The sequence below is a fragment of the Embiotoca jacksoni genome, unplaced genomic scaffold (genome assembly GCF_022577435.1).
Source record: "Embiotoca jacksoni isolate LCO1_2020_lvr unplaced genomic scaffold, fEmbJac1.0.p SCAF_1, whole genome shotgun sequence".
In the NCBI taxonomy this organism is placed as follows: Eukaryota; Metazoa; Chordata; class Actinopteri; family Embiotocidae; genus Embiotoca; species Embiotoca jacksoni.
The window spans coordinates 17880907-17907341 of record NW_027185229.1 but is presented as its reverse complement, the minus strand read 5'-3'; the positions used below and the strand labels follow the sequence as shown (position 1 = coordinate 17907341).

General features: G+C 39.0%; 1 protein-coding gene and 1 long non-coding RNA gene across 3 annotated transcripts in view; one reads left to right on the top strand and one right to left on the bottom strand.

The window, feature by feature from the left end:
* slc38a3b (solute carrier family 38 member 3b) overlaps nt 1-19732 on the bottom strand; it is a 28416-nt gene extending 8684 nt beyond the window's left edge. The window contains exons 1-9 of one of the 2 annotated variants that reach the window (XM_069144753.1): nt 19527-19732; nt 9066-9233; nt 8732-8749; nt 8494-8575; nt 8285-8400; nt 4945-5018; nt 4438-4530; nt 3545-3626; nt 225-307 (exon numbers count right to left, since the gene is read on the bottom strand). In XM_069144753.1, coding sequence (XP_069000854.1) covers nt 225-307; nt 3545-3626; nt 4438-4530; nt 4945-5018; nt 8285-8400; nt 8494-8575; nt 8732-8749; nt 9066-9172 — 655 coding nt within the window. In that variant the 5' untranslated portion in view covers nt 9173-9233; nt 19527-19732. The remainder of the gene's footprint in view (nt 1-224; nt 308-3544; nt 3627-4437; nt 4531-4944; nt 5019-8284; nt 8401-8493; nt 8576-8731; nt 8750-9065; nt 9234-19526) is intronic. The other variant, XM_069144761.1, reaches the window with a different exon arrangement.
* LOC138195407 (uncharacterized) lies at nt 19072-22772 on the top strand. The gene is made up of 2 exons (XR_011178012.1): nt 19072-19279; nt 22449-22772. It is a non-coding gene; the product is annotated as an uncharacterized lncRNA (long non-coding RNA).
* The last annotated feature ends 3663 nt before the right edge of the window (nt 22773-26435 follow it).

Below are 26435 nucleotides of genomic sequence, written 5' to 3'. Positions count from 1 at the left end.
TATGTTGAGTATTTAATTTTTGTATCATGCTTAATTATTTAAGTTTTTTTTTTTTTTTTTTTTTTTTTTCTTGGCTCAGGTGTTGAGCTTGCAGCTTGAAAAACTTCCTTCTGTCTAGATATACAGGTTGTATAGCTCATTCACACCAGTTACAATAGATTAATAGCACTCTTTGGTGAATGCAAATGTCTTAGCTAATCTCAGGTATATTTAGTATTACTCACCGAGCTGTTTCATTAAAGCCAGGGGCAAGATGATACTGGCAGTGACCATGATGACCAGGTAGTTTCCATTCATGTACCACAAACTGTTTGGAGGAAAAATCGAGTTTACTTTGGTGAGCTCAATATTTCAAACATTGGCACAGAGGCTCAGTACACACTGCACATAGAGACACAAAGAGAGAGTGGAACGTCTACGACAGTGAGAAATCTGTTTTGTGTATTTAGAGAAACTGTTGGTGCTGGACGTTGTTGAATGACACAAGGCTGTTAAAAATCTGCTGGTGCAAACGGTCAATTTGCTGCATTTGTCAGATCCAACAGTGAACTGCTAGAAACATCTTTGGCATCAAGAATGTGAAAAAAAAGAAAAAAAGTCTCAGCTTATGTTGCTCACGACAGAAGCACTATAACAGATTGCGTTACATAACTCTGAATTATGTGATAGTTCACAGTTGAAGGAAGATGTAGTGGAGCCTAAACAATATAAAACTGAAGTCAGGAATTATTATCAATATCTGCTTTGACATCTGTGCTTCTTACTTCATTCCCTCTTTCAAAGCAAAAACAAACGTGAGGATGGAAGGACATGTCTAGTTTTAGCACTTCGACCATGCTGCGGTACCATCATCTGCTATATGTGGGCACCACATGTCCTCCCTTAAAACAAACATTATGTGAATGTCCTTCATAAAAATGTCTCTGTCATAAAACCTAAACCTAAACCTAAATAGCCCAGATGTATTCATAACACGTGGGCATGTTGGTGTAAGGAAGGTGGCTGCATATCACTGTGTTCTGTGTTGATCTGTAGCAGTAACCTCCTGTCGCATAGAATGAACATGAGCTATTTCAGTAGCTTTTCTCTCCATTTATCAGCTCTGACAATACTGTTTACAGTAAACAGATGGTATGTGGTTAAACAGCCATGCACTCCAAGGGCAATAATAGTAAATCTCAAACATTAGTAGCTGTAGACCTGACAGGAACACCAGCAACAAGCAGTTTATAGAAATTATAGTCAAACCATTAAAGACTACTGTCTCGTAAATTCTGTGTACAGAAAGGTCTTTGTGCCCTCCAGGCCCTTTTCAAGCTGCTAAGCCTGTTATTCTTAACCCTGAATGAAACGCAACTGCTGGGATCAGCCGTCTGCGCCATAGCCCCTACAGGCTGGAACATAGTGATCTGTGAGACTAGCAGTGTGTGTGTGTGTGTGTGTGTGTGTGTGTGTGTAGAGGGAGGGATGGGGGTGGGGGTCCACCCCCCTCCACCACCCGCACATGTGTGTGCACGTGTGTGTTTGGAGGAGTCCCTTGAAAGCAGGGGAAGTCACAAGAATCACAGGCCGTGACATCTTTGGCCTTATGGTCAGTGGGTCATTTTTAGATGATCAGCTTTCACATGTGAGAGTCACTTGACACAAATCAGGTTTGGAGTTCAAATCAAAGTCAAGTCCTCGAGGACATGTCCAGGTCATATTTAAGCCTTCATAGCTAAATTGGTTTTTAAATACTGACTCCTCGTATTTGAGAAATTTCCTATCAAAAGGTGTGTGACGCATGCTTTTACATAGCTAAGAGAAAGTCTTTTAATACTTATATTTAAAGCCGCTTTAATAAGGTTATATTTATAATGGCTCACATGATGACAAGAAAATTCCTTCCCTATGACAAACAAACAGAGCATTTGACTTTGCGGCAGAGAATTTCAGTGTCTTTCAGCTAATAGTTTTGGTTTTCTCGCTCCTAAATTAGTTTTCTTTGAGTCACAATGCTTTCAGTGAAATCCATTGATTAAGCTCTCGTCCTCAAGTTTTCCCGCAGTACAATCCAAGTTAAATCTCAAATTCTCATTTGTGTGGCTTTAGTCTGACTCAATCCAAGTGTAAAGTCCACTCTTGACGAATTTCTTAATATCTGATCATATGCGCATGTGACCGGCTAGAAAATTGTACATTTTACCTGATAATCCTCACAAAATATTTCATAATTCACGTATGCATCTCCATGTACTTTTAAAACCACTTTAGTTCAGGCAACAAGTGAAAGGTACTTGTCTGTCCATTCACCACACATCTGTCTATTTACAGAGCCACGAGTCATAAATAAAGCTCCACCCGCACGGCCCGCCCCTCATTCTTCTCAGTTCTTGTGACGCCATGGATTTGAACAGCGAGAGGAGCATCAAGTGGAAGAGAACAGTGTGTCTCTCAGTAGTCAAGAGCTGGCCCTGCGCTGACCTGTCCTTATGCGCAGGCTCGGAATTTGGCACCCCATGTTACACCACCTGCTGCTGTCATTTGTGCGTGTGCGTCTCACACAGACATGGAGAAGAGTCAAAGCGCATAATATACGAGTTTCTATTTTTGCTAAGCCTCTAATGTATTTAGAGTTAGGTTGTTCCAAGCATCTTGGAAAATTTGCCACATTTCTTCTGTGGTTTTAGGCTGTTTCAGTTGCTTCTGTCCTTTCATATAGCCTTAAACTGACTTGATGTTGGGATCAGGATTCTGTGGGGACCATACCATCTGTTGCAAAACCCCTCCTGGTCACTGAAGATAGTTTTGTACGACTGAATTTGATGCTATGATGCTATGATTCTAATCCATCACACACAATGGATTCAAATCATTGATAAAGGGTAATCACATGCCCGTCAGAGGGCTTAGACCTGCACGTAAGAGTTTTCTGAAAGGCGTGGCATAAAAGTGGGGGGAAAAAAACAATAAACTAGAGCAGGACAATAGAGACATCAGTCAGGCAACTTGCTTCGATGGCTGTCTTGTGTAGATACGTTTAACACCAACTCTGCTGTGTATTTTGAATTACTGAATGTCAGTCCATGGAAATGACTGTCTGGAACTGTACTGCTCTTCTAAATAGGCGGCAGTAGAGACAAGTATGAATGCAGTCGCTCCAATCCCTTTTGAGCACAAGGTTTGTTTTTAGGTTTAAACGAGCAGCTGGAATTCACTTCAGTCCTCTGTGGCCTTATGCAGAGGAGTTTGTCTGTGGCATGACGTGAACGGTGCTTTCCTCCACGAGCAAACAGCAGTGAGGGTTCATGTTGTGTGTATATGTGACGGACACTCAATCATGGCCCCTTTCCCCGCGGCCAATTCCAAGCTTCCATTCCCATCACAGCCCCACACGGACTCAATCAATAAATGGTGCAAACTGACATATCCCCTACCCACATAGTCTGCCGGGCCCCTTGACCCTGCACACACTGGGTGAGCTCTGGGTCAACATCAAGCACGTGGTGGTCTTTCACTCGCACTGACACTGTGACGTTGATATTGAAAAAATGATGATACTCACTCAGAGTTGGGATCTGCCTTCAGGAAAGCTTGGATGACCAGCGGTAGTTCAGACTTAACGATGTACAGATAGCTGGACATAGCTGCAACAAGACAAGACAGAGGAACTGTGAACATGCGTGGCCGAGCACACCTGAGGGCAAGTATGCGGGCATATTGAGCAAACAGACATCAGCAAAGCCATGTCAGAAGAACACTTGTCACACCATGTTTACGTAAGTGACAGCGCAGTGGTTTCAAATGAGGACGCTGCGGTCATGTCCACTGTACTTGTATAAGAGGTTGGTTGTTTTAGTAACCGAGCACCTGTTTCTATTGTCAGGCTAGTTTCAGTTAGCGCGAAGAAGTGGAGTAGGTGACCATTCAGAACTGTACAGGTTAAACTCTTGAGCTTGATCACCTTCGAATGTGGTCAGGTTGACCAGAATGCAATGTTGTTGTATGTGCACACATCTTGCTTTAACATGGGCTTTTCATTTTTTATAAATATGTTTCCTGGATACAGGTCCCATGTTAATACCAAGTGTAAATGGGTTACCTGGCAGCAGTGAATTAATCATAACGCCAGCAGCTTATTTGAACTTCTATTTACTTGCAATTATTGGGCCTACTTGGAGCTGAAAAAGCTTTATAAAAAAAACTTGTTCTCAGTCTTTGAACATTACAAATCTAACCACTGCTATTCTCTGCTCTTAATACTTCACCACATCTCAGAACTAAAAACAAAAGGCAAAATTAATATTGGCATTTCGAGTGAATATAGTCATGTTCGTGTCTGGGTGGGAGAGGTATAAAGTCTCAACCGTGTAATGGTGTAAACTTCATATTCTCGCTGCAGGGAGTTGGCAGACATTCGACACATTTATGAACACATTAGTCACACTGAATCCTCACCTCCAATATTCTGCAGGGTGATCGCAATACCAGCAGCCATTTTTCCAGGAGTGCCAAAGGCCCTGTACCCCAGCTGTTCATAAGCTCGAATTCCTGTAAGCACATTACAAACAATAACATTCAGTTAATATTGACTAAGATGTCCCTCTAAGCAACACAACAAAACAGTTTCAAAGGAAAATCATTGCATATCTGAGATAGAAAGATGAAGCACCATTACTTCATACAGTCAGTCAGAGCCATTAGAGAAGTTTAGCTGACTAAAAACCAAATCCTTCAATTACACTTTTCTGGAAAATAAACAATAATTTTACCATAGTCATCTAATTTACTGAATGTGAGTTTAATGCCTGACCTGTTTTATGCTTTGAGTCAAGCAAGCCTGAATGAGTTTGAATGTTTCACTTGATATCCAGCAGTAGCAGAACTGTGATATATATATATATATATATATATATTTGTGGTAGCATCACTTTGATGTAGTCTGAGACATGACATGAGTCTTACCCACAATGCCCGAGGATTTGAGCAGCAGATGAATGGAGTAAGCCGACAGGGCTGCTACAGCAGTCAGAAGAAACCTGTGACGTGATAGCGAAATAAGAGTCATATAAACTGCATGACCTCTGTACATATCAATCTTAGACTGTATCACACCACATTCTACAGTTCCTCAGGGATTAACTGATTAACTCAGGGATTATAATCCTGACAGTTTTCTTTTCTCAGTTTCCTTAGACATTACAATTAACATATCAATGTAGTTGTTTTCACTTAACAAGATGAACTTGTGAAGGAAAAATCTTTGCATTAAGTCTGAAAAGTTGAACTGCAGAAGAGGGTCATGTGGCTCATTTTAAAGCTGATGCTGTTCATTATTTGAAAAGACTAATAGTATTGCAACTTTTACAGCAAATACCAGAAATAAATGATAAACAATAAACAAGAAAATGCATTGTTGAAATAATACATTTTTATGAAGGACTACAAATGTACTCCATTGATACTGTGATACTCTTTCAGTCCTTTCACCGGCATTTATTTGCACTCTGTATTCATTATAGCCACAACTAACGTCACAGTCACTCTGTCTGGCCGAGTCTGTAAGCTGAGCGATTAAGGCCAAGCCCTCAGACATATTAAACTGAACTGGCACCATTTCCCTCCCTCAACTCACAAATAAATAATTATGCAGACGAGGATTGAGAACGCCTATTTGGACCTAGGCTCGTGAATCAATGATTGTCTTAATACTAAAGTATATTATATTCACCATAATGTTAAAACACATAAAGACATCTCGGTAACAATAAAATGCAAACCTCAGAGCAATCTTGCATTTGACATATGATCATTCTAAAACACATTAGTGACTGACGATTTTTAATACAAGTGCTCTGAAGCATATGTCCAAAAACAACACAGCGTACTCCGATTTATGTATAAAAAGCGCTGTTTAATGCTCTCAAGACTAAACACAAGTGAAACATTGCAGTGAGATATTGTGAATAGTAGTTTGGGATGAAATAGAAAGTGAAGATGCAAGTAAACACCTAACACTAACCAGCAGCGTATTAATATTGTCTATCCCAATAATGATGTTTCTTTGCCAAATTGCTGAATCAGTTGATTGTTAAATGAATAGAATTTCATTAAAAAACTTTATTTTAATAAAACTGCCTGCATTAAAAGCGTTTAACAGTCCAACTGTAAATCTTTACCACGGCTAAACACGCGGTCATCTTACAGACAAATCAATTAATATCAGGCACTGTAAAACCAATGTAACATTAGTGTACTTCCACTCTTTTGTGTGCATCTGCTTAATCAACAACTCTGAGGCCTCTTCTGTAATAAATCCTGATTATAGATATTTAACTACAGCTCAGTATGAATATACCTGCATGCATTATTTAATCAGTTATTAGTATATGCTGAATTTGTCTCAATATAGAACTATGATAAAGTTATATTCTGTGTCAAAGGTATTACATTTTACATTACTCCTGCTGGAGTATTGTGCATTTCACCTATAACTGTTGTTTCATCCAAATATTCAGCTTTCCATAATTCATAAATCATTTTTTTGCACATGTAAACATGCATTATTGTGTGTTTGCCACTAAGATGCAAATAGTTTATGTAATTAGTTTTTGGTTGGCTTTGAATTTCACCACTGAGTGAGTTTTGTTTATGTTATGCCATAATATCAGGGACCTTCGGGTAATAACTGTTATTTATCTCACTTGGCTTTGAAACTAACGTGAATGTAACAGTCATGCTTTTTGCATACACTGCTAATTGACTTGAAAAAAAAATTAAACCAGTTCCAACTATGCATAGTTTTTCACCAATGACCCAACTTCTAATAGGAATTTCGAAAGAGATGCCTTGTAGCCTCCTTTATTGTGAGAGCTGCTCTTTCTGAGCTTGAGCACTGAACTGACTGACTTGAGAACTGACTTCAGGCTTTAACAGTTGAGTATGACACTGAGGACGCTCTCTATTCCAGAACCACTGCTTGCTCTTTTTGCAGGTACATAAACACAGACTACATGACCAAGTCATGACCAAGTCATGATCTGACAACATCAGTCTGCACAGAGCAGAAGTAACAAACCGATTGAGATGCCTCACTCAGAGGTTCGGTTATTCTAAGCTTTGGCCTTTCTGGGACCTATATGTGGTAACAGGGAAAGGGATGAGAGCCTGAGAAAAGAAGTATGAATAGAAGCGGGCATATCATGGTATATGATATGTTACAACATGTGACACATAGTAAATAATTTCTATATGTAACTGCTTTACCATCACAGACCACTCCTTAGCTTCCTTCATAGATTAATCCATCAACAAAGATTGTCAGGACTCAGTGTTCATTTTTCCAACTAGTTTACCCATCTTCCAAATTCATTCAACCAAAACTCTACTACCTTGTGTAGTACTAGGGTAGCATAACTCCAGGTCTATAAAAACATGTTGAAATGGTAAAGGATTTAGTTTAAAATTTTTGGAAATATACAAATTAATTTACTTGCAGGGTGTTAAATAGGATGATACATACCACTCTCAAGTCTGTTTAATATAGATCTGGAGCCAGCAACCACATACAAATTCCAAACAGAAGGAAACAGCTAGCCTGCTCTGCCATATCTTAAATTTAGGCACCAAAAAACACATAGTTAGGTTGCGGAAAAGATCGTGGTTTTGGTTCAAGTAGGTAATTGTATGTCAGTAACGTAACATACGTGTCAAAAGTTACTTCATGTACGTAACATAAGTTGGATACATTGCGTTACTTAAAAGAAATCCTGAATGACTTTTGCCTCATGGACTCTAAAACCCTGTCTCCTCGGTGAAACTCCTGAGTTCGCTCAGTTCAACCAACTGGACTACCTCTCTATGTGGACCTCCTTCCTTTAATACTCATACATGTGTACACTTTTCACGCCTATAGATGAGCCAAAACATGACACTGACATGGTATCCTCAGGTAAATAAAAGGGTGCATTACAGGCTTTGAGGTGATACCAGGCAGCACCATCATGATAAGGCTCCATGTGTCATTAAAGAGTTTTACAGGTGTCTGTATTCACATTTTGTTTCCTTGTTTCCTTCAGTCTAGCTGTGATCCTCTGTATTAAGTCTATATAAACATAGCTCTGCTATGTAACGGAAGCTGTATATTTAGTGGACAGATACATATTTCTTAAAATGTCAAACAGGTCTTTAAGAAACCGTCGTCACATGCAACCATCAACAATTTGGCTAAGTTGTGATGTTTATATACTATGAAAGAGTCATATGAATTGGCTTCTTCCTGTTTAGCATGCATTTATTTACTCACAGGAAGAGGAGTATGCCAGTGTTGGCCATGGCGTAAGCCAATCCAAGGATTCCACTACCCATAATCGCGTTGCCCAGGTTGAAGACTGACATGCCAAAAGAGGTCTTCCCTTCAAACTGTTAATACAAACAAGAGCATACATTAATTAACGTCAAACATAATGTTCTTACTGCTGTTGTATGTCCATAAAAGTTGGCTTTCTCACTTACATCTGTGAAACGTATCGGTTTCTTTCCATCTGTATTGGGTAGGAATTCCTCACTCTCCAGTCCTCCATCGGGGTCATCGAATCTAGGGACCAAATTTACTCCTGTTAATTGATGGTCTCTATCCACCCCTGAAAAGTGTGCTAATATCTGCTGTAGACGGTATTAAATCACATGCTTAATTTATCTATAGATGATATGAAAACAAATATACAGTGGACACAAATCTCGACAAGCATACCTGACTGTTGTGCCATTTCTGTCAAAGGATCCACAAGTTGAGGCGAGTACAAACACAAGGCAGACATGCATTTGAAAAAGCAAACGTTATGCACACATTAATGGGAAACTCATCACAGGGACAAGAGTCAAACAAAAGTCCTGTTTGTGACTTATGCACTGATACTTGCCTATAAATAAATATTAGTTAATTTGGTTTTCTGTTAATAATTGAGGTTGTGGTCTTCACACAATTACAGAAAGACAAAAGGACAACGTGTGAACAGGGCTTGATACATGCAGTGTCAAAAAGGCAGACATTAATTTAGTGTGTGGAATAAAGGAAGATTACTAACTGATCATCCTCTGGCATCATCTTCATTGGCACTCCCATGTCATCTTCAAGGTCATGACTTTTCCCGTTGGATAATATATTCATCTCTGACTGAGAAGGCTCCATCATTCAAGTTATAACAGAATCCTTTTGGCCTCAATGACCGTGATGCTTCTACAATCTTCGATATCTGGGGCAAAAGGGGGAAGGGACACAAGTCAGGAACATACAGATAAGAGAGTTTGTATGTTTTATGAACTCGGTGCAAACTTGATATCAGTTTCTTATAGGCTATGAGGTACTATTTTAATACTTCTGAAAACACAAGTTTTTTGTTGAAGGTTAGTTTTCAGTAGTTCATGTCCACAAATATTTCTGAGCTCCTTTCACTAGTTTTAAGTGGGAGGGACTGGGTTGGAAAAAGCTGACATTAAACACTTCTTTGAACCCATCAGGATCTAGAACTATACTGTGGGGGTTTCCTTCTTACACTGCCATACCGCTGTCAACCAACTTTAATCAAACCACACCCACACACTGGGTGTTTCAGTGTTGAAGTATTCAAAAATGTAATATCTACAATGTTTTTTGTCTGCTTTCAGGTGCTTTAAATTACAGAATTTTCCATCGATTTTGAACAGATGATTTTGCTCAGCATTACTTGTGTCACTTTGTTGTATTGCTAATTGCTTGTTCATGTTATTTGTTTCTTGTCAAACTGGTTTATTTACAAACTGAACTATAATTCTAATCAAAATCCAAATATAAATTGCACTGTGGCTGTTGTATTCACATGGTTTTTGGTAAGTTTTGTTGCAGAGTTCTGTTAATTTTGCGGTCACCAATGGAGTTCACTTCTATACAGTATTTGTCTGTATGGTAAACATGCAGCAGTGACTCGGTTTTACTGTTGACTCTGTGACTTCAAACACAAAATCTGACCTCATTCACTTACTCATTCACTTCTTTTCCTGAAACCTCTGCAGCACATAAATGTTAGCCGCAAATCGGAGAGAAAATGCTGAAAAGTTTGACAGATTCTTGTGCTTTCCAGAACATCAGTACTGAGCAAGGCAAACAATTCCAGACCACACAGTCAAAGGTCATGGTCTATTTGACTTTATCTTTTAACTTTTGTTTGCTCTCGTCTTTTCTTTAGTAAAAGAAGAGATCCCACACAGTAACACAGCAGTGTTTATGATGAATATAAGCATAGTTTGATCAAACAAAATGCCAAATCCCTCACAACAACGTGCCTCATATTACTGAGCTAGCAGTTGGCAAAACGGTTATTACTGTAATGCTATAATTATACATTTCCATTTCTGCTGGTGAGTGTCAGGTTGGCTTTCACTGCAATTAGATTCAGGGGAGTTGGATTCATTAATAGCTGACAAACTATTAATTAAGCTCTATTAATAACATGCCATGACCTCCCATGGCCCAGTGATTTAAAAGAATAGTCCTCGCTATATCACACTGTGAAATCAGACGGACAATGGTGTGTTGTTGGGAGCTTCCGCTGTGACCAGTGTACAGCAGCTCAATTGTGTTCAGTGTCATCCCTACCAGAAGATCACTGTTCTATTCTGTACAGTTAAAGAGTGTCATTGATACCATGGCCCTGCAGCTTGAAAAGAAACCTGAGAGGAATAAAACAAAGTCACAGTGCGTGACACCAGACGTAATCATCAAGTGGCCTACTAGAGTATATATGAATAAATAATTTCCCCCAATACGAAAAATTTCAAGATCCAGTTCTGGATCTTGGCCTCGGTGAAACCTTTCACGGCCTTATCTTAGTGAGTCAGTTTGTTTGCCCACAGTTAACACGTCTCTCAATGTAGCATCAAATGGAAAACCCCCGAATGTCAATACTTTGTGTTGCAATATCAGGCTTTGATAGTGATTATTTCCAGAGAGGTGAGACTGAGGTGAAAATGTATGTCATTTCAGAGATGAAACACACTGTGTTATGTAACTTGTGATTATTGGGAAACAGGATGATTGCGAGCATCACATCAAGAAATACATCAATTACAAATAAATAAATTACAAAAACTTAAAAATATGAATGTTGTGCCATTCCCCTGGAGGAAAATTCTATGACTGTTTTTGTTCATGAACAACTTGAAGGCACAGGATCACAGTATTTACAGTAAATACAGCAGGAGGCTTATTATTGAGTCTCATGACGTTAATGCTTTTTCACAAGACACTGTTTAGTTGTAGAGAGTACATTTATGACCCTACAATACATGTTCGAGACTGAGAGTGGGACAAACTGTTGAATTGCGCCTTGCATTGCATAGCAAGTTGACGATTAGACTCATTGGTGACAAAAATAGGTGAAATACTTAAAGAATGATTTATTTATTTGCATGCATGGAATCAATGCATAATACTTTCAATGTCCTGAAGACCTCAATTTTACTGGTACGAGTTAGAAACTCTTCTTTTTTGACAGGGCTGTGGTCGTTACAAACTGAAGGAGGAGGTTAAATATAAATTCTGACACATGTAAAGCAGGAAATAAAATAAACACAAATCTAGCCATGAGGGTAAAAGAAAGTCTTCCTTTTTTTGCTAATAAAACTGTATACGCAGAAAACGACTACCGTTCCAATAAACATGCATACGTTTTAATGACTCTACAGGCAATCCTATTATTAACCATATGTGGACAATAAAGTCTTCAATAGTAATATTTTGGGGATTCAGATGGACCTGTTCTGTCCAGGTTATTTCACATTCCCTTTTAAGAAGTACCAAATATAATAGTTATTTCCAGAATAGCATTAAGAGAAATTACAGATCCATAAAATAAACTATTACAAGGTTTTCTGTGTGATTTTAAGAAATGACAGGATGACCTGTGAGGCCACACTAGTCTGCAGCCCCTCTCTCTAAAAGGTACAACAACCTTAGCAATTTCAAGTCCAACTATCACGTGAGTTATACCAACATCTAAAAAGAACATGGCATCTTGAGTTTTCTGCAGGTAAATCAGCAGCACTGACATGACTGAAATACTTGAGATCTGTCATATCATGTCTGAGATCCGCTAGCTGTAACCTCTTTAAAGAGCAACATCGCTGATACTATTTCCTGCTGTGTAATTTTATCTGTATGCAAAAGGCAGGCTGACAAGTTTATATGTGTCTAGACATGCCCTTTTGAAAGGATCCCACACAGCTTTGAGACGTTATGAATGTATGAAGTGAATGCTGCACTGCTATTGTTTCCTTATTTGACGTAGCAAAACACCTGATTGCAATTTTTTCATTTGTCTAGTTTGCCTTGAGGGTTGGTTTTTTTTCTCATTCAACAGTGTAATTATCCATAAATCAAAAAAATATATATTGTCTCATAAAATGGGCAACATGTTAGTATTTTAGATGAATACCACAAATCAGTATATCATTTAAAATGTGTGACTGATCCCATGTTTAAATTGTAAAAGTGTTTAAGAAATGTAGCACAAGTTGAAGAATCTTTCACAAAGAAAACTGCTCAACTATTTAATGACACTGAATACGGATCCCTGTCCATCTGAGAAAATGTCGTCTGAGCATATCTTCTTTTAAAGAGGCCTTCCACTTGAACTCTGCTGGAGCCCCAGTGAGTGCTGTTACGCAACATATCAGCCACGAAGGTGTATGACAGTGAAAAGTCCCATTTTGAGTTGCTGGACTTGCATGACATTTGAAATGTTTGACCAAGCGGGAGGGGGAATACTGTTTAGCTGTTTGATTTGTTTCTGTCCGTGTTTAAGTACGAGAAGCATTTTGCTATATTAACAGACAAACCAACAAAAAACCAAGAGCAAAATTTAAAACTATCTCCTAACTATCATTATGATAGTTGAATATAAAACAGGGCAGGCGCGGCCCAACAAGCAGCGGAATAGTGGGGGGCAGTGGACAAGCACATGTAGATGAGAAAATGCCCATGTGGCACGAGGTTCAGCCAAGAGCGCCTGGCAGCACCAGCTCATCCTGATCCACGTGCCTGCTTGGGACAGAGGAACACATGCTCATGTCCTACGTTATCGGCCAGCACCCGATTCACATATTCTACTGAGTGGCTAAGTGGACAATTTATTAATATCAATTTATTATGGTGAGTTTTCTCATGAACCAAACCAAGAGAAACAGCTTTTTAAAGTTGGAATGAACAAATGCTTTTTAATTAACAGGAATGAGCAAGAAAGTAATAACGTTATCATCAATCAAGCTGTATCAAAACCCGTACTATGATAAAGAATATAATTATTTAGACAAAAAGATAAATTAATACTGTTTAAATCACAACTCTGAACACAAAACAGCTCATCACAACACGTCCTATGCTATGGCACTTGTAAATGAAGTTGTATCCAAATTAATTTATCAAATATTAATATATAAATACTTCACCTACACTACCACCCAACTATGTAAGCCAAGACTGTTGAATAGAAATAATGGTCATCAAATCATTTTAGTCCTGACAAACCAACATTCAGAAATTGTCCAAAGAAATAAAAAAAATAAAAACACTTGTTGTCTCCACACAGTCTCTGTGGTTAACAAATCACAACTTAAACATACATTCGTAATAACCTGAACAAAAACCCAACATTTTCTAACTGAGTTTTGTTTCCATACACTTAGGGCATCTACAATCATTCTACCTACATCCTATCATACAATATTACTAATAAAATACACACAACAAAAGTCAAGAGGTGGTGATAATGCAAACGTCACCATCATCACCACCTCCCTGTTTCCGAGCAGCATGATGCATAACAAACATGCACAATAATGATTCATCCAAGTCAGCTCTTGAGTCCTCTTATTACAACGTTATTGTAAATGTCAAAGCTTTTATTATTGTTGGGAGACTGGAATACACAGAACATGTAACCTATAGTGTGCATATGTGATAAAATCCCCAGCAAAAGTGTGAAATAAAAAAGAAAATAAGACTAAAACTTGTTTTAGAAAACAGAGTTCTGGCAAAAGTTTAAAAAAAAAAAAAGAATTCACCACAAATTACGAACAAAAACTTTTGTGTGGATGCTTTTCAGGTGAGCAAAGTTTCACTTAAATGCAAAAAAGTTGTAATTTTGAACACAGGCATTTATTAGATCCTAAAGACAAATGTATGTATACAGACAAACCGAGTCTATAGAGACAAGAACAAAAACAGGGAGTGCTCCACAATATAGAGTATTTCCACTTTGCCCTTTCTAAAGAATATTTAATTTTATTCACTTTATTAATCCCCGAGGGGAAATTTCTTCACTACAGCAGGGGGGCTGTCAGGGGGGAGCTGCTGCAGCAGGCTGCCACTAGCGCGGCGCCAGGTAACCTGACCTGAGGTGCATGTTTTTGGATGATGGGAGGAAGCCGGAGAACCCGGAGAGAACCCACGCAAGCACAGGGAGAATATGCAAACTCCGCACAGAAAGGCCCAGGACCGGATTCGAACCCCGAACCTTTTTTTTTGCTGTGAGGCGACAATGCTAACCACCATGCTGCCATAACAGAAATTATATACATATAACAGAAATTAATGAAAATAAACGTTCGTAAATATGGTTTAAATGTTTATTTAACCAACTCAGCCAATTCTATTTATTGTCCTGTTAACAAATCTGTCAAATGGCCTGATGTGCCTCTTTGGCTCTTCAAATGGAGGTCCACAACTTTTAGCTGCACCATTTGATCAAATTACACATTGGTACAGATCCAATGAGCTCTTAGTTTAATTTGGGCAACCATAAAAGGTATGTACTGAGGGTAATGACTGAAAGAGCTCATCTAGTATTACAAGACCCAAATTGATGACGTGAATATAAGGGTCTGAATACGCTACACTGGGGATTGTTGCCATTAGTTGCAACCTAATGGCCATCGACCTCAGGTTAGTTCTGAAACTATTTAAGTAGCCTTTCACCAATCCGCATTGACCCACATCGGATGTATGTTGTGTATCAAAATTCACCAAGTTGTAAAAAACAGAGACGCTCCCCCGATGTGAGCTAAGTTAGCATGTCAGTAAATGACCATTGCAGACTCAGGCTTTAATTTCTCAACATTTGCTAGCATTACTAAAACTGTTCGTATCGCTTCATTGAGGTCTACCACCGCTGCCATTGTTGGACCTGCATTTCCAAACAAACACTTGACCTAAACGCCATTGCGTTTAGCCATCCCCACTAGACCCTTATTAGTCCGGCCTTCAGAGTGGCTGAGTGAAACTTCCCATGAGCAGGGTTTCCAGACTATAATCACAGTGAGAAATGATGCTGTGAGCGATAGGTGCGCGGAGACGGGCTATGACACACCCTGAACTGGTTGGAACACAAAAGGTAGACGGAAACACAGGAACACCTGTACGATGTAGCGCTATAAACCTGCAATAGGTCCTAAGTCTCAGGAACCTTATAACACTCCTGTTTTGACACTGTGTATAAAGAGTGTTTCTTGAACCAGACTGCTTTAGTACTAAGTTGTTCGGGGTATTCTGTCTATCCCCAATGGAATAAACTGTTACAATGGGTGCCAACTATCACTTTAACTTATACTTAACAAGTAAACACCACAGAGGTAAATTCCTAGGACTGATAAAGCCATTATGTTCAGATAGCTGGTGTCTGCAGTCTTTATAATCAAGGTTATGTGTAAAATGTTATAGCTATAATAAGACGTTAAAATATTTGAATGAAAAGAACATGTTTAAAACTAATGAAAACAAAGGACGAATCTGAAGCAGCTGAGTTATAAATATGTTTAACAAAGGTAGTCATATAGTTTTAATGCTTTTATTTGAATTTTAACTAAAGAGAAAGGGCACACAGACGGATTAGTTACAAAATGAAAGAGGTTGTGTTTGATTCAGTTCTTGTTTACTAAAAATACACCTTTGTTAGTTACATAAGGAACCAGTTAACTCTCATTAATTATGAGCACTTAGTGTTAAGCTGCAGGACATATTTCTAAAAAATAACTTGGTAACAAGCTGTTGGCAGCAGGAAGTACAGAGCAATTACACTCCAGGCATACATTTCAGGCAGCTCTTACACTCGAGCACAGGTCTGTAATAAAGTGTCAGCGCAGTTCAAAATATTGCATTTTTGGATTAACATTTATAGACCTATATTTTAAAAATGATCCTTTGAACAATGTCTCAAACTTCAAAATTGGCATGTGTTTGTCAGTCTGTATTTACTGTCATTTCGTCTCTGTGGCACACGCTTATTTACAGAAGAAACATGTCATATGAGGGATGTTGATGGTGGTCAAGTGTGACGTTGGGACCAGGTTGCATTCATTGTATTGGCAAGTACTGCAACCAATACAGAATGTACATTCCTTTATGCTATGTTGAAAACAATTTCACCACTGACAATAATAGAGAGCATGGAAAGAAGTTCTGTTTTTGTTTGGCTTTTAACAGATTTTTTTTTTCTGAAAACATCTGCCTGCTGCAGCCAAAAATGATGCTGTGAGAACCCTGAGAATGAACCCGAACAACAAAGTTGTCAACTAGAAAACCAAACAACCAGCTGGAACTGACTCTGGGCACCACTGACACCGTTGCTGTATAACATATTGTTATTGTTGCAGGGTTTTACCTGGTAAAAACTTGAGACTTGCTTTTGTGCTTTTATCCAAAAGTTCAAGACAAACTTGAAAAGAGACCAACTAATAAATCAGCTTATACAAATGTTGACATTCACTATTTGCTTGAATTTCCATATCATGTCAAGTATATGGTAATTTATTTCCTGTGGGCTTTCAAATACAATAAGATATGGCTCCTGGTAGAATTTCTTGGGCAGCATATATTAACTTGAGAGCACATATTTTGGCACTGATTGCCCGGAGAGAACAAACTCATGGGATAAGAGCATAACATGCACTTTGAACAAACTAAGAGCTCCAAGATTAATGATTTTGAACTATCTCATAAAATGATAAAGAAAATAGTGATGTCTTATTAAATATACACATTTAAATAAACAGTATGAATGACTTTCTAATGACTTCAACAGACAATAACACATGATACAGTGAGGCTTATCCCACGCAGATTATGAGCCCCATGACAAAGATAATAATAAACTCTGGAGTGACTGACACTTAACACTCGGGCTGACTCAAACTCAGATATTCATAGGTCTCTTCAGTGTGACAGGACAGTACAGCTGGCTGTGTCCCACAAAGATAAAAACACACTGGCCTCCACACACTGCGCACCCGTCCGGCTCCTGCTCAAACTCTCCGCCACTTTCATCATGGAACAAGCCGAGGTCACTGACCGCAGTCAGCCTTATCTGCTCATTCTCCACTGCGATGAACCCAGCATGAAACCGCATGTTGGGTGTTAGTGATTATATAGGGACCAAAGTCAAAAACATACACCTCCTCCCACACACAGCCAAACTCTGGACAGTCTATCGATATCCCTGAATATTTCGTTATCCTAAAATCTTCTTTGCACAGCGCTTCTTAGCATGTTTTTCTCAGTACTGTTTTCTATGAGGACCAGTCAATACCTGCATTTAAGCCACTGATGATTAGGGTCCTTGCTTTAGACCTTCACAGGTGTTGCACAGGAATATTCACATTTCCACTCGCCACTTTCCACGCCAGTCAAAAATCAAAACTAACAACCACCAACACGCTTGTAAACTTTTGGCATATCGACATATAAACCATGCAGAGTCCACGAAAGAAAAAATACTAGGGCGTTAAGAACGCTCCTAAAATCCAAAGTCAGAAAGTGAAACAAAATTAAAACTGCTTGAACTGTAAATATTATGAGTATTACTGAGGACCACTGGAGTAATTACTATACAGTAAAGTAACTGTCCAAGTTAAACATTAAAAATCTACACATACCTAAATTCTTCATTCTATAATTTGTGCTAGAATATATGCTTTACTGAAATATGGAAATAAATAGGGCTGCAGCTCAACTGCAAATCATCATCTTGATTAATCAAACAAACATTTAGTTATTCAAATAATGATCCCTCTGTCACTGTTTCCGAACAACTGAGATAGTCTTCAGTTTACTGTTGAACAACCAACTGTCCATCATGTAAAGCAAAAAAGCAGCAACTTCTCGTTAGTGAAGTTCTAAACTTCTCAGTCAAGAAACTGGAACTCATGTTCATGCTTGTGTTTGGCATTTCTGTTTAAAAAATGACTCTCATTTTGATTGTTTATCAAAATAATTACGGATTAATTATCTGCCGACTGTCATTAAATCAACACATTGTTTCTTCTCTAAAACTAAAAGACGATGCTTTTATTTCACATTAGATTAGTAGATTCGTATAATGATAAAATGGACCAAAGATGGCAGTGCAAAAACCATGTTTTGAAATATATAACTCAAAACCCTGGTACACAATTACCATTCAGAGAAAATGGCAAACCACCGAATATTTATGTCACAAAAAACTGCCAATCACTAAGAAAATGTAGGAGGAAAACTTTACATTTCTTGTTACCCAAAACCATTACTGCCAGGCACACAATAATAACAACCCACGAGCTGGACTCAGTCAGCACAGTGATAATGTGCACCATTAACTTCCCACACAGGTCGCTCTTCCTCCACATGGGTATATTTAGCCAACAATAACAAAGGTAAAGTGCTTTAAAAGGCTGCTACTGGTTGTTACTGCTGTTTGTCTTGAAGTAGGCTGAGTATTGCAGCACCGTGTGGTGAGAGGAAATTTAAAGAAACAAGCTTTGGCTCAAATGAGGAAAAGGAAAGAATCTTTGGGCTCACTTGGTGCCACCAACACTTTGAGGTGTGGGCTGAGAAAACTGAAGCAAAATCTGGCACGCTGCGCACCATGATACCAAGAAACTGGCGTCACAAAAATGCCCAAGTTTGATTCAACATTCACACTTAAAACTAAGTCTGCCCATGTGTCACTTAAGAGATAATCACATTCATCCAGCTTGGGTCTACCTGGTGCAATGCTTCTTTAACTTCGAGGCTCGTTCAACGTGTATGTTAGAAAGATTCAAAACGCAACGTGAGGAGGACGAACAAAAGATGAGACAGCACTCTGTCACCTACTCCTTGAGCCACATGGTCGTGACATCTGGACTTGGCGCTCACTGCAGGAAGGGACCGAGGAAGCTATTCTTTCTGTATTGATCACAGCCAGCAGGAAACAAAGCGTGCCACAGTGCCATGATTCCTCACTTGATCATATAGGTAACAAACACTATCTGTTTTCAGTCTTTTTTTTCTTTCTTTTTTTTTTTTAGAGCTACTATTTCTCTGCGTGGTTGGAAAAAAATCTGGTTTAAAAAACAATTTTACAAACCTTGACGTTTCAATTAAACCAGGTAAATAGTCTACAGATATCACTGCAATCATAATTGCATCATATCTGCAAACAACGTGTCCATTTCTCTTTTAAAAAAATAATAATAATAATATCAGATGTGTTCCGTCTTACCAAGGGTTGTTGTCACGAAGCTTTCGGGTTAATTCCACTGATGAGTGGGTATCATTTGATGATCAATACCTCTCTTTCCGTTCGCGTTTACTTCGTTCTATTTCTCAGTGGAGGTGGTGATGCTGTCTACATTCGTGGTGTTTTTACGCACACTCGGACCGTCCCTCTTCAGGGAAGCGCATGCAAAATGTGCTTTGAGAAATGGTCGGCATTGTAAATGCATCGGAGGCTCGACTGTGGGGGTCGCGCATAGGTCCGCCTCCTTTGCGCCCCCCCCGCCCCCGCCGCCTAAAGTTGAGCTGTTCGCGGTAGGTATCACCACTTCGTCTTTTCACACGGTGAGGGAAATTTAAGGTAAATCAGGGACTTCCACAGTCACACCGGTTACTCAAGTGTTTGGCCATAAAGGGATTACGCATAAATGGTCTGGCAATGCTTTACGCACAAAACTAAGGGGGAAGAGTGGGCTACACGTTTGTCTCTTAATTGGTTGAGAACATTAAAATAGACATTTTTAAGATATAAAAGTTTGTGTGTTGTCTTTCTGTTTCTTTCGCGAACTCTAAAACCAGTTTCCAACACGGTGTTGTATAATTCCCTTTTCTTGGAGGTATACAGTGGGTACGGAAAGTATTCAGACCCCTTTAAATTTTTCACTCTTTGTTTCATTGCAGCCATTTGCTAAAATCAAAAAAGTTCATTTTATTTCTCATTAATGTACACTCAGCACCCCATCTTGACAGAAAAAAACAGAAATGTAGAAATTTGTGCAAATTTATTAAAAAAGAAAAACTGAAATATCACATGGTCATAAGTATTCAGACCCTTTGCTCAGTATTGAGTAGAAGCACCCTTTTGAGCTAGTACAGCCATGAGTCTTCTTGGGAATGATGCAACAAGCTTTTCACACCTGGATTTGGGGATCCTCTGCCATTCTTCCTTGCAGATCCTCTCCAGTTCCGTCAGGTTGGATGGTGAACGTTGGTGGACAGCCATTTTCAGGTCTCTCCAGAGATGCTCAATTGGGTTTAGGTCAGGTCTCTGGCTGGGCCAGTCAAGAATGGTCACAGAGTTGTTCCGAAGCCACTCCTTTGTTATTTTAGCTGTGTGCTTAGGGTCATTGTCTTGTTGGAAGGTGAACCTTCGGCCCAGTCTGAGGTCCAGAGCACTCTGGAAGAGGTTTTCTTCCAGGATATCTCTGTACTTGGCTGCATTCATCTTTCCTTCAATTGCAACCAGTCATCCTGTCCCTGCAGCTGAAAAACACCCCCATAGCATGATGCTGCCACCACCATGTTTCACTGTTGGGATTGTATTGGGCAGGTGATGAGCAGTGCCTGGTTTTCTCCACACATACCGCTTAGAATTAACGCCAAAAAGTTCAATCTTGGTCTCATCAGACCAGAGAATCTTATTTCTCATAGTCTGGGAGTCCTTCATGTGTTTTTTGGCAAACTCTATGCGGGCTTTCATATGTCTTGCACTGAGGAGAGGCTTCCGTCGGGCCACTCTGCCATAAAGCCCCGACTGGTGGAGGGCTGCAGTGATAGTTGACTTTGTGGAACTTTCTCCCATCTCCCTACTGCATCTCTGGAGCTCAGCCACAGTGATCTTTGGGTTCTTCTTTACCTCTCTCACCAAGGCTCTTCTCCCACGATTGCTCAGTTTGGCTGGACGGCCAGGTCTAGGAAGAGTTCTGGTCGTCCCAAACTTCTTCCATTTAAGGATTATGGAGGCCACTGTGCTCTTAGGAACCTTGAGTGCTGCAGAAATTATTTTGTAACCTTGGCCAGATCTGTGCCTTGCCACAATTCTGTCTCTGAGCTCCTTGGACAGTTCCTTCGACCTCATGATTCTCATTTGCTCTGACATGCACTGTGAGCTGTAAGGTCTTATATAGACAGGTGTGTGCCTTTCCTAATCAAGTCCAATCAGTTTAATTAAACACAGCTGGACTCCAATGAAGGAGTAGAACCATCTCAAGGAGGATCAGAAGAAATGGACAGCATGTGAGTTAAATATGAGTGTCACAGCAAAGGGTCTGAATACTTATGACCATGTGATATTTCAGTTTTTCTTTTTTAATAAATTTGCACAAATTTCTACATTTCTGTTTTTTTCTGTCAAGATGGGGTGCTGAGTGTACATTAATGAGAAATAAAACGAACTTTTTTGATGTTAGCAAATGGCTGCAATGAAACAAAGAGTGAACAATTTAAAGGGGTCTGAATACTTTCCGTACCCACTGTACAAATTCTGTGCTCGATCCAGCAGCTCTCAGCGCTGGGCAGCCTGATTTGATTTGGCACCTGTTGAGGAATGTGGGGAGTTCATGCTCATTCATTAGGGAACAAAAGCTGGACACTTAGAGAGGTGAGGAGGTCACCTTTGCCTCTGGCAGACAAATACCTTGTAATGAATTAATTTGACTAATAAATTTGATTTGTTTTCTTTTTTTATATATATATATATATATATATATATATATATATACAAATGTATATAAGTACATTCAGATGGTGGTTATGGCATCGTGCGGGTGAGTTAGCCAAGTTTAGGATATCTACAACTGAACTATCACCTTTAAATAACTATAGACAGAACAGAGAACAAAATATGTTATAGCTTTCCAAAATAGAAATAGTACAAGAGTGAAAAGAAACAAAACAACCAACAACACAGTAAGTGTCGGTGTCGAATATAAAATGAAATAATGCAGAGCAAAAGATGCATCCCGAGATCAGCCATGACTCGTCCAGCGGCCTCTAGAGGCCGTGCTGGGTGAAGGTAGTTTGAGGATACTAATGCTCAAATCTATAATCCTCCTTTGCACTTCCATTCTAGTAGAAGGGTTACTACAGCTTCAACTCGCAACAAAAACAGACTTTGATATTCATCCACACTATTCTTCTGACCTCTCAGGGTGACTCATCACGTGATGGAGAAGCTGAAACTATATTGACTTGTTTTCAAATGTCAAATCAATATATGAACGCGCCCTCAAGCCAGCTTGGACTCGCCTGTCTCGGCCCCGGTGAGAATTACGGGGACACCCTCACGTACCTACACGGGTCACGTTGACTCTCTCCCTAGTTCGAGTACCTGCCCCGACTCAGAGAGGATCCCGAGTCGGGAGAGAGACGAATATTGTCTTCCAGCCATTCTGGACCATGTCTGTGTTTATGCACGTTCAGTTTTATTTTCCCCTGCTGTTTTGGAAAATAAAAATTTGCTGTTTTCAAGTTACCTGGTGTGTGTTTGTGTTCGGGTCCGTTTACCAACACCACCGCATAATAACTGTACAATACACAATAGAACAGAACACGTGACATCCTTCTCTCTCTCATCTTCCCACTTTTGTCCTTATTTTGTGAAAAATGCAAGGCTTTGTGTTAAAATATTGAACAAGAAACATGTTGTGAAAAAATAAAATACTTTATTATGTACTATTATAAAATGTATTCATATTTTAACACTTTTATTGTAAGGACAGACTTGTCCAACAGGTTTAAAGGTTTTGACGGGTACTCCAACATTCAGTATTCAGAAAGAAAAAAAGAGTGCAGATCCAATCTGTTTTTCATGTTTATTAACATCCACTTATCCAATATGCAGGTTTTCAATTTCCATCTATTCTGTAAATCCTACTGAGCTTCTGTCTGAGCATGACATTTGAAGAAAAAAAACAAAAAAAAACCTGTCCTTGATGTGCCTCTTGTGTATTAACATTACAAAACTGAATTCTGTTTTCAGTGCCGTTTTACCACCTTTATGGACTCTTCTTTCCACCCGTTATCGTACCCCAAACATGCAAATTGCCCTCTGTACATCTCCCTTTAATTCATACATGAAAATGTAAAAAAATCTGCTTGAACTGTTAATGTGTTCAGGGTTAATAAACAACCTTCTGGGTTTGTTGAAAGACCCTGAGGATTTCTTTGTCAGAAAACAGATGATAAGCTCTGTGACTTGAATATAACGATAAGACAGTAAGAGGCACACATTGGTGCTGAAGGCAATGCAGCACTACATCCTTGCTTTTGCACTACTATGACTATTTCTTATTGTATTGCCCAGCTGCTTTTTTTTTTTTAGGTGCGGTGCTTGGCCGTGTGTTGCCCATTTTCAAAGAACAGAGCGTTCACAGGACAAAAAGAAGATATGTAATCAAACTCGACTCTTACTCAACCTGTATTGCTTCATTATATTTATGTAACAGAGGTGAATGTGAGGTTTAGAACATTTCTCCCCGAGAGGTGAAAATATCAAAGAGTGTGGCACCATGAGGTACGCGAACCAACCCGAGGGATATATGGTATTGTGTTTCATTGTGTAACACTCATGGTTTATATAAGGGCTGTTGGCAGGGAGGAAGGCAGATTGACCATTTCTCTGCAGAGGACTAACAAGCATTTATAAACTACTTTAGAGGTTCAGGTGACTTCACTGATTACTTTGACAATTGAAAAAAAAAAAAAAAAAAATCATGCTTCATTGGCAGGATATTTTCATTGTTTCTTCACTGACAAAAATGCGCAAACTCAGAGCGTAATAATCTCTTCAGCAAAAGACACAGTGGAGCAACTCACACATATTTTTGTCTGACTGACACGGACGCAGTTAGCCGAAGCGTCAGTCTGGGTTCTTAAGGCCGATGTGTAACCACCCAGTGATTTTGCAAATCTCTTCAACAACATGATGTACACTGATGGACAGAGAGCCCACTGAGTGAAGCAACACATCTTGCCTTTCACCCAGATGGAAAAGTTGTTGTTTTTTATTCAGCTTTACTAAATTAGAGCTAAAAGATGAACATTAATGCCTTTCCGGCCTGGAGCTCCCTGTACCAGGACTAGGCTGTATCTGTTTAAAAAAATTATTTTTTTTTTTAAAAACACACAACCCACTGCCACACACAGGCTTTTTACTACACCATATGACTAAATGTATGTATTTGTTGAGCTTCACTTCTGTTGCATTAGGTTTAACATTGGAGTTGCAATTTACATTTTTAGATTAGGTTCAATATCATGATGCCCACTGACTCTGTTATTTAATAATGTATACTTTTGATTGGGTAGAAGTAAAAATGAAATTTTTTTCTCTGAGTTTTTTTTAGATCTCATTCTGGTCTGGTAATAAGGAGACTTATTGTATTTCAAAACTCTCCCTGTACCTCTTACCCATAGAGTCCATGGTTATTTGGCCTTACAGTTGCGAAGGAAACTTTAGAAAACTGCTTTGGGCCTCAGAGGTTAACAAAGAGTTGAAATAGACAGGGAAGACAGTTTGAAGAGAAAAAAAAGAACATTTCACGAGCAGAAATAACCCTGTTATGTTACATATGATTGCATTTAATACTTGCGTGTACATCAGTGTAATTAAAGAGAAAGGCTCAATAGATGTACAGTGTTCGGGTTCTTTATCTAATTAAAATACCAATGCAGTAATGGACAATGTAAAAAATACTTCATTACCGCCAAAAAAAAAAATCCTTCTTGAGTAAAAGTACAGAAGTTTTGGCAGCAAAATGTAGTCAAACTATTAAAGTAAAACTACTGGCTCTGGCTGATATATTGTTATATGTGTCATCACTATATAATTAACACTGAAGCATCACCGTGTAAGCAGCATGTTGGAGCTATTTTTTTTTAACTTATTTATATCCAGTTTTATAAACAGAGATAGCAGATAAATCCAAGGGGCCGTCAGACAAGTGAGGGAAAGAAGAAAAAACAAAACAAAGATCTGATCCTTAAATCTGTTTTCAGTTTTTATACTTTTTCTATAATCTTCGATTTTTGGTGAAATATTTTGATTATTTGAATATTTATTAAACCATTAAATGAACCTTCCCGCCGCACTCGGGTCTTTCGTTGCATCCAAATGGCTGTGAAAACGGGTCACGAAAAAACCCGAGCGCAGCAGGAAGGTTAAACAAACGTGAGAAGTTTAAAGGGTTTGTTGGAGCTGTTATCTCAGACATCTGAACTGTGACCCTGACAAAACACAGATTTTTGAAAGACGTCAGAAGACAAACAAGTTGGAAAGCACTGATGTGTTGCATTTCAAAAGATTGATATAGTTTCCATCGTGTCAAATCTTTATCTGAAAAAAATGGCAAAATTTGTCAGTTTTTTTTTTAGCAAAGTAGAGACTGTACAATATGTTGTATACAATAAGCATACAGAAGCATCAAATGGATTCAAGTAAACTATGATTACATCAAAATGGTATCTAAGTACTTGAGTAAATCAAATCAAAACTTCTCCAGTAGGAATTCTTCAAGAGACTAGGAAACTTTTCCCAGGGATATCAAGGAATACCACTATCTCCCTGTGGTATGTCATTATTAAATTAAACAATGCAACAAGACACTTATGGCATTTCTGTGTCTCTAAAAGCTCTCTGTGCTTTTCTCACTCTCAAAGGCAGGGTACTGTTAGTTTTCATTGTAGCTCCACAGGGTTCCCTGCTTTTCCAAAAGCAGCTCAGGTCAACGTGTAGCACATCTTACCATTACTCGCTCATCTGCTTTTCAACAACGAAAACCTGAACAAAACAAAATGGAAGACCGTTCGGTAGTAAATCTACTGAAGAACAAGTTCATACATGTGGAAGCTGAAAAACTCTTGACATATCGACACCAATCAGGCCAAATAAATGGTAACTGTGGACAAGATCTGTGAAAATACTAACGTAGACTGTCAAGTCTGTTTATCTAAGATGACCGACAATGTAACATGGTTCTTTTTTCTCACTGGGGACATTTGTTTTTGCCGTCTCCTTCTGAAGAACCTCAGACTACCAGGTCAGCAACATCAATGAAGCCGTGTGGGATTCAGCGTCTTGCTCAAGGACGCTTTGGCAGGGTGGATGCAGATCGTGTATTTCAGTGGGACGAGCCAG